Raw genomic sequence first — 11302 nt, 5'->3', positions numbered from 1 at the left:
ATATATTCTGGGAACATACTGAAGTCACCAGTGTCTGGTAAACTGTCCGTCCATTCCTGCCACCGTTCCATAAAATTTCTGAGATAAAGCACCACATTATATCACTGGAGTCCTTAGTCAATGTTAGACTGCATTAAACTCTGCATTTAAATAATGGTAATGCCAGTTAAATCCAATCTGAGTTCTGCATGAAAAATCTAGTTCATTTTTCACTCAAAAGCGGTAGCGTTAGCTAAAGACATGGAAGAAGTGACGAGTATTTAACTCAACTAGCGCAGCAGTGTGTGATGTGCAGCACTGTACAGGGAACCACAGTAAAGTACGCTGCCCTTTGGAAACGGAACACTGTTGAGGTGAGAGTAGCACCACTGATGAGCAGACAGAGACTTCTTGCAGAGAAGTCGCTGTCCTCAAGTACAGGAAAGGTTGAGGCCTGCAGGTTCTCCTTGACAACTGGTAACATATAAATAAGGATTGGAAATCAGCTTTTAGATAGAATGAAGTTCTTGGATAAATTTGAGTGATCAGCATTGCTGGTAAACTTATCGGTTGATCTCAAGCAACAAATTAGTTAATTAGCAAACAGAGCTACTTCTGCTTTGCCTAGTCATTGAAGAACATACTGATTTAACTTTTGCTGAGTGGCAGAATAGGTGTTTCTTCTGACAAGCCAAATGGGTTCTTAGTATAAGCACAGACATCCAAGCAAATTTGTGCCACCCTGTGTAAGCCAAAATGTCTCAATGACATGGCACAAAGTAAATGGGGAGCCCTTCATTTTTGTCTCTGATTTACCTCATCTACTTCAGCTGTGCAAATAGAGATGGAGACATTTTGAGTGCTGTGGCCTTTGGAGGTGAAACCAGTGCCTGCTGGAGTCAGTGGCAGCATTTTGAGTCCAGTGACTGCTGGAGAAGACTCAGGGGAATTGGTTAGTTACAGCATCAATACTTCTTTTCCATCATAAATCATTCAGGAAAAAAACTACCTGCAGGAATATTTTATATGGGGGAAGGGAAATAAAGGTCTTCAGCTACGAGAACCTTTGCTTTGTCAGGCAGACCTGCTGTCAAAAAAACCAAGAAACCCCCCACCCAGACAAATAAGCCACTCAAATTTTTTTGTTATAATTAGAGACTGACCTACTCTGGTTTAAGTCACCGTTTTTCATCTCATAACTATGATCAATGCAACAGGAGTGAGTGACGTACACTAATTTGAACTTTAGTACTGAGTTATTGTGAATGAAATTAAGTAAGCATGGCATTGCAGAAATATATAACGTACAGCTAATATGTCCCCCTTGGGTGCAAAACAACTGCTTATGAACCTGATATGCATCTTTAGATATGTTCACCACACCTTTTTGTTTTTATAACTAGCTGTGCATAATGTTAAACTTTGTATTTATTCTTTTTTTTTGTACAAGATGGTCCAAAATGGTCATAAAATGCATCTTTTGTGGTATAAAAGTTGAAGCAGAGGAGAAAGGTTTTGACTTCATGTGTGTGTGTGTGTGTGGGTTGTTGTGTGTGAGTGTGTCTGTTTTTTTGTTTTACATGGGATACAATAAATATCCTGAAAAAGATGAATGAACGTATTGCCCGGCATAGAGTCCTGCTGCCTGCTCGGATGGCATTTGAACGTAAACCTTGTCTCCAGGCATGAGCTGGACCACGGCACTGCCCGAAGCCTGGTCCAGGAAGCCCTTCTTGTACTCATCGTAGGTGTACATCAGCGGCTCGTTGTTCTTGAACAGAGCCACCCACACGTTGGCCCCTTTACAGTGGACGTGGTAGGCGAAGTAGTAGACGCCGGGGATCTCGCAGGTGAAGATCCCCGTCTGGGGGTTGTAGTTCTGCCGGCCGTTGTAGAGGAGCTTGTCGAACTTCACGGGCACCCCAACCCGGGGGAAGGGGGTGAGCAGCTCTGCTGTGAATGCAGGCATCTCGTAGACAATGCCACCAGCCTTGCCCTTCTTGCCCTTGTAGCCGTAGGGGGGCTTGACGCCGTCTATCCCTGGCCCCACCTCAGGCAGGTATTCTCCCACAGCTGGTGGAGTGGGTGGGATGATGACTGGGGGACCTGGGGGTCCAGGGGGGCCCGGTGGCCCCTGGAGCCCTGGCTGACCAGGAGGACCGAGTGCCCCAGGCTTCCCTGGGGGTCCCTGCAACCCTGCAGCCCCAGGTTTGCCTACACCAGGGAAGCCAGGGGGTCCAGGCATGCCTGGCTCCCCCTTTGCCCCTGGCAGCCCTGGGGGGCCAATGGGGCCGCTGGGTCCTGCAATGCCGGGGATGCCTGAGGGGCCCTGAAGCCCCTGGGCACCAGGGAGCCCCGGCTCACCCTTTGGCCCCACAAGCCCTGGGACACCCGGCAGCCCCGGCAAGCCTTTGTGTCCTGCTTCCCCCTTGGGCCCTGTGGGGCCTGGCAGCCCCCGCACCAGGGGCCCCACTTCCCCAGGAAAGCCTGGCTTTCCCGGAAAACCCTGCAGGCCAGGTTCTCCCTTAGGGCCGACTGGTCCCGGTGGCCCCACGGGTCCACCCTCTCCTTTGGGTCCTGGGAAACCAGCGGCCCCTGGGGGTCCCATGATGCCTGGCAATCCCGGCTGGCCTGGCTCTCCTGGTGGCCCCCCCATGCCAGGTGGTCCCGCATGCCCCTTCTCCCCCTTTGGCCCCAGGGGGCCGGGCAGCCCACCCACGCCTCGCTCACCTTTGGGCCCCGGGAAGCCTGGCTTCCCAACCCCAGGGGGGCCTGGGGGCCCTGGTAGGCCTGGCAATCCCTGCTCTCCTTTGCCACCTGGGAAGCCTGGCTGGCCAGGCATGCCATCCTGGCCTGGTTTGCCGATGCCAGGCGGGCCAGGAGGGCCTTGGATCCCAGGGGCCCCTGGAGGCCCCTGCAGCCCTAGCTCTCCTGGGGGTCCAGGTTTACCCAGGGGTCCCTGTGGCCCAGGAAAGCCAACCATGCCTGGTTTGCCAACCCCTGGCAGCCCCACGGGGCCAGGGGGACCAGGCAGCCCGGGTGGACCCTTCAGGCCTGGCAAACCTGGGATCCCAATGCCCTTCTCCCCTTTTGGCCCTGGGATCCCAGGGATTCCTGGTGGCCCCTTCATCCCAGGCTCGCCCTTTGGCCCTGGCTGTCCCTGCAGACCTGGAGGACCTGCTTTCCCTATACCGGGAAGCCCATGAGGTCCTGGTGGTCCTTGTGGTCCAGGTATTCCCATAGGCCCGATCTCCCCCTTTGGCCCCATCTCCCCTCTTGGCCCCGGGGGCCCCATGACCCCTGGTTTTCCTGGCATCCCTGGCAAACCCGGCTTTCCAATTCCTGGATATCCTTGTGGGCCTGGTTTTCCTTTGGCTCCTGGCACGCCATGGCCTGGTAATCCAGGTGGCCCCGGTGGCCCTCTTGGTCCTGGCTCACCAGGGGGGCCTTGCTCACCCCTCAGACTGCGTATGGGCATTTCTGGGTTGGGAAGAAAAGAAGAAGAAAGGGGAAGGGAGAGAGACAAAAGGTGATTGCAGTCGCATCCTTCAAAAAACATAAAGGCAGTTTTGAATGGAATGTGCTTGTTATGATGCCTCGTGGGTTTGTGGTAGGTAGAGCCAGCTAACCAGTTACAGGTTGGTCCTGGGAATGAAGAGGATGTTGCTACTGTTTTGCATACCCCAAACTTCCATGCATGTGTCTGTTTCCATAAAATAATTACTGTGCATCATATGTAAAAGTTATTTGTGCTTTACTAGTATTCTCCACCTATACAGTCTTAAACAGCAAAATCTGCACGTTGTCCCATATTTGCTGTACATTAATCTACCTTTAAGAGTTTTCACAAGACACAGAAGCTGCTCGGTGGTTTCATGCTGTAGGAGGAGTCCTGGCATAAAAGTACTTTTGCTGGAGGGCTTGCATGAGCAAGATCAATTAAAAAAGATTCTGTCAGTAAGGTTTGTATGTAGGTATGTCTGTATTCACCAAGGCTTTGGATCCCATTAAGGTGTTACTGGAAACCAACCTACGTCCTTAACCATTTCTTCTAAATGTTTTGCAAAATCATTCTATTGTCCAAACCCACATTTTTGTGTATGTGACCACTTAGCGTTGCAGGTCAGGGAGGGAGTTTCTGTGTGTGGGTGTTTGTGCTGGGGTCAGTTGCTTTTCAAGCTGCAGGCTTTTCATGTTAAGTGGAAAATCTCTCCAGCTCTAAAAGGGATAAAAAAGTGAGAGGCTTGGGGGAAGGCAAGAGATGAGGTTTCAGGACAAGAGAATTAACTGTTCTTTGAGAGGCAGAAACCCTTCCTCTCTGCACATGTTGTGTTTTATGCACGTAGAAGATCTTTGCTCATGAGATGGGTTGATTTCACAGCCAGTGGTGTTTGTTCAGACAGTCCAAAAATATTCCATTTCCCTCTGAAGCCAGTGGGTGTTGTGGTTAGCTGAAACCTCAATAAGACAAAGGGTTAACCAGCTTGTCTGAAGTCACACAGATGCTGGCCGTCCTCACAAGGATTTTATGATACTGGGTGTTCCTGGTCACCCTTTGTATTTGGACTCTCTTTCTTATTTTGTTAAATATCTTAGTATTGTCCAAACTTCCTTTACTGAATACAGAAAGTGCTTGTACGTGCAGACTTGTGCAGTAAACCTCTGTACTTTCAATCTTCTGTTACACCCATAAATAACCTATAGAAAGAGGACTCCAGAGTTGGAAGAGCAATTGTATACTCTTATCTGCAAACCTCTAAATCACAGAGTCTGGGCAAATTCAGACAAAACTGTGATGTTCCCGTAAATTTGAATCTTGGGGCTGTTAGCTCTTATGTCTGGTTGCTGCAGTTGGAGTGGGAGCAGATCCAGGCAGGACCCTGGCCCATCTACGTGGGCCATCCTTTGAAACCCCATCAGAGGGACTTCTGCAGGCAGGTGGGATTACGAGGTTTCTCCTAACCTCGAACAAGCACCCAGGCAAATCTGGGGCCAGCCCTGGGTGCTGGAGACTCATCACAGGTAGGGCTGCTCAGAGGCTGTGCTGCAGTCCAGAGGATGACTGCGGACTTGTGCTGGTGACCCTGAGCTGCCTCACAGCCTGTTTTGTCCACCTGTGGCCAGGTACCAACCTGTCCAGTCCTTTGGGCACAGGGGTGCTGTGCTCAGCCTGCTCCAATGTTCAGGCCCCCCCTCTGCCAAACAGTGCTCTGGTGCACCGGGTGGGATCGTGCAGGGTTGGGGAGGGACATGCCCAGCCTACCTTTCTCTTTCTTGGGAGCCATATCCTTGCCAAGCAGGGGCCTCTGTGGGATCTCCTTCATGTACTGAGGCAGATGGGGGTACTCTTTCCCGTACTGCATGTGGGGCATCTCCTTGCCCATGTGCTGCATTGGGATGCCTTCTTTGCCCAGCGGCATGTGAGGTACTTGTTGTCCAAGAGGTTGGTACTGGGGCACCTGAGGTGGCAGCTGCTTGATCCCATAGTAGGCACCTCCTTGAGCAGACCTCACCAGCTCCAGGTAAACGGTGACAGCCACTGCCAGCAGCTGCACAGGGAAGAGCAGCGCGGCCATCACCTGCAAAAAAACACCGCAAAACCCACAGTTGGCAGAAGATTTTCATGGTATGTGTTTCCCATTAGGGCAACATGCTCTCATTTTCTGCAGCAAACTGGACCTAAACCTCCACAAACTGGCTCTGGTTTGTGCACTGCCCTGAAGGACATCGAGCAGCAGGCCTGTATCTGGTTTATTGGAGGCTCTTACTCAAACAGTACTAATACAGTAAATGTCCTTATATGTATTTAGTTTTATGCTACCCCAGGGGTGCCCTCTGCAGTTTCTTCACACCTGCTCCCAGTTTGCTGCTTTCTCACTTGTGTCAGCGCCACAGCACAGATTAGGCAAGCTCTGCTGCAAGCTCTGGCACAGGGGAAGAGCAGGCAAGGGATGTGGGGGTCTTAGAAACACTTTCTGCCCAAGGAAGCTAAATTGTCAGTGCCCCTTCCGCTCTCCACAGCAATGAAAGCTCAGTTTCCGCAGCTTAAATCTGTGCCTATGCCCCATGGCTGCAGAGTCTGTTCCTATTGCAGGTCTTACCAGCTCTCGCCTTAAAACTGGGCTGGGATCCTCTCAGCCTCTACCCAGAAGTGGGCCATCTAAGGGCTGCCTGAGTCATCACTGCTCCAGTCAGATCAGCCAACCCAAGACTTTCTCTGGGAATGTTAAACTATTTTCTAAAGGTCTTCTACTGTTTTCTAAAGATGGGAAATCTTGTCCCATCTGCTGTTGGCTTTCCTTTCTGCAGTAAGGGCATTTACCAGCAAATGAACAGCAAATCAGGAACCAGGAACTCCCTAGAGGAGTGCAAATTGGGGAGAGCTTATGGTAAAATGAGACTCTCCATGTGTTGGAGTATTTTATCCCACCACCAAATCCTGCCCTTTTTGGCAATTGCCAGGCCTGATGGCTGTCCTTCTCTCCCTGCTTTTCCACCATGCAAAGATGCCTTGCACCCAACCTGAGCACCTGGAAAAACCCCCATGCTTTTCCAAGTCACTAATGCTGCAGAGCTTTGCCAAACTGCCTGTTGGGACTCACTCCCAGCAGCTACTGCGCCCCAGTGTGATGAGGGCATGTATTATCATTACTGAAGGTGTAGTGGAGGCTAAATAAAAATTATGTAGTTGGAACCACAAGCAGAAGGTTGTTATTTTCAATAATAATTCTACATAGACAAATGAACTACAGAAAAGATGGAACTGTGTGTTAACAGCAAAACAAACCATTTAAGAACATGAAATATTAGTGAGTAAACGCTAGGTGGAGCATATGTTGCACAGCTGAGTTTCTGCAGTCACTTTCTTTCCCAGGAATTCAAAGTCTTGGATGTAACCGGCTGCCATGTGGCAAAGCACAAGCACAGTTGCTCATCCTTGTTCAGCACAGCATTTCAGCAAATGCTTCTCCTCCAGTGAGTTTAATGTGGCTTTTAGCCCACAGCTGGCTGTGCTGCTGTGAGCTAAAGGATTAGGGCCTTAGGACGTGGTATTTCTGCTTAAAGCCCAATGGCACTGGACTTCGAGGACAGTCTGTGCATGATCAGTTACTGTGGCCTGGCTGGGACATGGTAACTTATTAACCCACTGCAGCTTCATCTGGGTGCATAAAACACTAAGCAATCTTTTTTTTCCTTTTTTTGTGGGGGGGAGATGTCCCCATTCTGTCCTCTGTTGGCCTTCCTGCCCCATTCTATACCATAACGAGTAACTTGCAGCAGCTTTGCCTCTCTGTAGTGTGACACCTGCCTCAGTTTGCAGGGAAAATCCCAGCTACTGGAAAATTTGCACCATTCTGTGCATCTCTCACAAAGGAAAAGCATTGCCCATATGAAAACAGAAATGCAGCAAAACCTTTAAAAAAATTAGAAGATATTGGATGATTTAGGACTGTTGTTGAAACCTACAAGTATGAAGGGCAGGGTGGATTTGAAGAATGAGGTTATTAAATTAGCTTCTTGGCTACTTTGTTTTTCTGGTGACCAGTTTTGGGGGGTTTATTTTTTTAAAAAGATAACTTCAGTGGAATAAGTAGAGAGGGAAATAGGTAGAATTCCTTTGGATGAGATTTTGTCCTTGTTTTATTACAAAACATGGGCTTTGTGTGCAAGTGGGAGGTATTTGAAATAACTGAAAAAATTTCCTTCGGGGAGACACCAGCCTGCCCGCAGCTCAGAGTGAACTCAGCCTCCTGCTGCTTGTGCTGGGCTCCCTTGGCCCTGCCAAGCGTCACACAACGCACCTGCAGTTTAACACGAGATGTTTTTGTGGGCCCACGTGGAAATTTTGAGGGAGATGAGGCAAGACTTTTAGAGATAGGAAGGCTCCAGAGAAGGTGATCTCACTACATCTGTGTTTCCTGTCATGTTTTTTGACTCATCATAACCCAACCAGTGTGGCCTGGAAATGACAGATTGCTTCTCATCTATTGATTTTGGCTGGGGCTGGTGCCTGTGACTTGCTGAAGTGGAAGGTGGGGGCTTATTTACTGAACAACCTTGTGCTAGATGGGACTTGGCTGACATCTTTGTGGGAGGAGGTCAGAGCCTCCCCAGTGGCCTTGTGAGCTGTCTGGGTCTTGGGATCTGCCGCAGGTACTGAGAAGCAGCCTGTGTTTGGTGCCGGCCATACAGCTCATCTCTTCCCCCCTCCCAAAGGAAGGAGAGATCAGACAAAACTTGTCTTGATGAGAAATGTGGTAGAGTTGTGTATGCTGCTGCTGGATTATCCCTAAAAGATGCTGTCACTATAAGGCAAGCCTACCTGGCAGCAGGAGGGATACCGAGGATAGTCTTCAGTATTTCAGCTCATTGCCTGTCTCATCCAAGTCAGCTTCTATAAAAAGTTATTTATGTACTGAGGGAAGTTGAAGGCCTTATTTTTTTTGCCTTGCAGTTGGTTTCTGAATACCTGAGTGCACAGCTCTGGTTTGAAGACCTCACTAGGAAACCACTAGCATCTTTAATGCCTAAAAGCTACTGAAAATCTTGTTCTTGGTTTTCAAAAGAAGACTATAGATCGTAAATGTTGGACTGGTCCTTCAGAGTTTATGAATAGCAAAAGGAGAGTTTTCCCAGCAGTGTCAGAACTTTAGGAAAATAGCATAGTGAGGAGGAGAAAAGTCTGTGTTGAAGATGCAGCCAAAGTGTAAGACTTCCCACACCTTTCACCCAAATCCCAGCAATTTAGGGATCATCTCCAAACACTTCCATGTAATGCAATCTGACATACTTTCAAAGGTGTGTCTGTTAGTGGAGTGATAATTTGGCTCTGGATTGGGATTTTCCTGGGTTTCTGTCAGAAAGTAATAGGAATGTGTCTGTGTATTTGTGCACCTTTAGAGAAGCCAAAGGCTTGGAGAAAGTGAAATTTTACCTTACCTTTTTTGATGTCTGAAGGGAGATGGAGGAGAAGCAACTATGCCTTCACACTATGTGACATGTCATTTTGCACCAGGCATTCAAATTAAGCCACATTAAACATTTTGCTTTACCTGGGGTGGGACAAGCCAGTTGAGGATGAGGGAATATTATCCTAAACCACAGTGTTCAGCTGCTCGTGTGTGAGTGCATGTGGTTGGCTTTGTGGGTGAGAGAGAGTCCCTGAAAAAACACATTTTTATGGGCAAAGCTCAAGTGAAAACATTTCTCAATAATCTCTTCGGTGGAGCTGTTCTCCTGAGAAAACGAGAAAGGACCTTCCTCTGACTATTTGAGTTTTTCAGTAGAAACTGAAGACAAAACAAAATGTACCAGCAGTCATAATTCTTAAATTCTTAGGTTGGTGTGAAAAAATAATGGCTGGTTTAGCCTAATTATGTAAAGAATGTATGGAAAGAGTGATGATCATCCACTTGGGACTTGAAATCATAGGTGGTCTTGCAAAAGGTGGAAGCCAGATCTTGATTTATTGGTTCTTACAGGAAAGTCATCACTCTGCAACAAATGTTGGGTTTAGCTGAAGTTTACCCACATCTCAGAACCTCTAAGACACTCAGCCAGAGACTACTCCTATGGGCTTAATTTACTACACCTTACTTTTTGCTGTATTTACCAAATAGGCATAAGGCATGAGTAGATCTCAGTGACCTGAAGTCTTCTTCCCTGGGGTCCCTTCCATAGGGGCTGCCTGAAACTGCAGGACCAGATGTCCACTGCAAGGGGGGATGGTCTTGCTCAGGTTTCCACATGGAAAATCACTTCTACAAAATAAAAATCCTAGTGACTCTAGAGTTTTTGTTACCAGAAGAGTGCCACTAAAAAAATTTGATGATAAAAAGCTAAATTCTCTAGGATGTTTTTTCACTCAAGATCAGAAGTGGTTAGGAACACAGCTAATTTTGGGGTGAGCTTGACATATAGAGATATGCAGGAACAGCATGGAAATCGCAAATAATGTGTCACCACACGTAAGGAGCAGCAGCAGCGCAGCATTGCAGAGAGCTGGTGGGTCAGCAGCACAGTCACTCTCTGGGGGGATTTCCCTGGCTGGCCCCCACTCCATATGCAGAGGTACATGGCAGCTCTTGGGAAGTCAAAGAAGGGCTCGTAAGAGAGAGCTAAAATCCTTACAAAGTGATAGCAATTTCTTTTCAGTTTTCATTTGTGGTGCTACTTCGGAAACAAGTAACTTATACTGTTCCTCTTTCCTGCAGTACGGATCCATGAAATCACTCGGTTATACTTTGCAAGCATGTGCACACCCCCACTCCATGTATATTTCTGTTAAGGTTTCCACCACATGAAAAGCATTGAATTAAGCACTGGGCATATAAATTGGGGTTTTTTTCAGCATTTGTAAACTAATCCTGTTAGACAGCTAATTTTCCTAGAAGAATTTTTAGCACAAAATTAGAAGAGTAGCTATCAAGGCCTTAGTTCCTGTAGTGAACTAAGCTATTCCTATCCAGTGACTTCAAGTGAGGGGTGTGAAAAGTCAGGCAAATGTTGGTGGTTGTTCTCAGCACCAGCGCCACGATGTGTAGGTGACTTGAGCAGTGAACTTCCCACCACAGTTTTCAAAGATACTGTTTCAAAACTTCATGGCAGCTAGAATTCATCTCTGGATCATTAACGCCTTTGAGGACTAACCTGTCAGTCAGTGAGTACTTTCTGAAGGTTTCTCCCTGTACTGTACGGAGACTGAATTTTAACGGTAACTCATGTTTTCAGGGGCAGGAAAAATCTAAACCTTCTTCTTGCCAAATCATTTTGTATATACTCAAGAGTTTTGAGTGCCATTTAATGCACACATTACCGCTTGCATATAAAGCACTCTTCTGCCTCTCTGTGCCCAAAAAAAGTTTTATGTTATTTTATGTTTTCAAATTTGCCAGCAGACTAGTTAAATACAAGGCAGGGGGTTTCTTTTTGCAAGTTCAGTCATGCTCCACATAAAAGCAGGGAGTGAAGGCAACCAAATATAACTTGACAGGGATTTCCTCTGAAAGCTAACCAGTTTCATAACACAAATTAAGACTAGCTACACTGACCGAATCTTATTTTCAGCAGCAAAGAGCAGGAGGACAGTAAAGGAGAGTGCAGCCCCTGTGCGAGGGCCCAGCCGTGCTGTTGGCAGGATTCACGTGGTCCGTGCCTGACTTTGGCCCAAGCAGGTTTGGGGTTCCACATAATTTTGCTGTTAATGGTGCCTGCAACTTTGTTGAAAGCTGTACTTGTTCTTGAGTAGGTGAAGAGTTTACCTTGCTAAAGGGTCTATAAGGCCCTGTGCATTCAGTAGGTAGGAAAGTAGGATTTATGGTAA

At 47.7% G+C, this 11302-nt stretch overlaps 1 protein-coding gene across 3 annotated transcripts in view; it reads right to left on the bottom strand.

Annotated features, from left to right (window-relative positions):
* Window positions 1–1369: 1369 nt before the first annotated feature.
* Window positions 1370–11302, bottom strand: part of COL8A1 (collagen type VIII alpha 1 chain) — an 87159-nt gene continuing 77226 nt past the window's right edge. For all 3 annotated transcript variants that reach the window (XM_029960654.1, XM_008926377.4, XM_029960655.1), the window contains 2 exons: window positions 5243–5558; window positions 1370–3459 (listed from right to left, as the gene is read on the bottom strand). In XM_029960654.1, coding sequence (XP_029816514.1) covers window positions 1556–3459; window positions 5243–5555 — 2217 coding nt within the window. In that variant the 5' untranslated portion in view covers window positions 5556–5558 and the 3' untranslated portion in view covers window positions 1370–1555. The remainder of the gene's footprint in view (window positions 3460–5242; window positions 5559–11302) is intronic.

The sequence above is a fragment of the Manacus vitellinus genome, unplaced genomic scaffold (genome assembly GCF_001715985.3).
Source record: "Manacus vitellinus isolate BGI_N305 unplaced genomic scaffold, ASM171598v3 scaffold_28_pilon, whole genome shotgun sequence".
NCBI lineage: Eukaryota > Metazoa > Chordata > Aves > Passeriformes > Pipridae > Manacus > Manacus vitellinus.
This window is presented reverse-complemented; position numbering and strand designations above follow the sequence as displayed.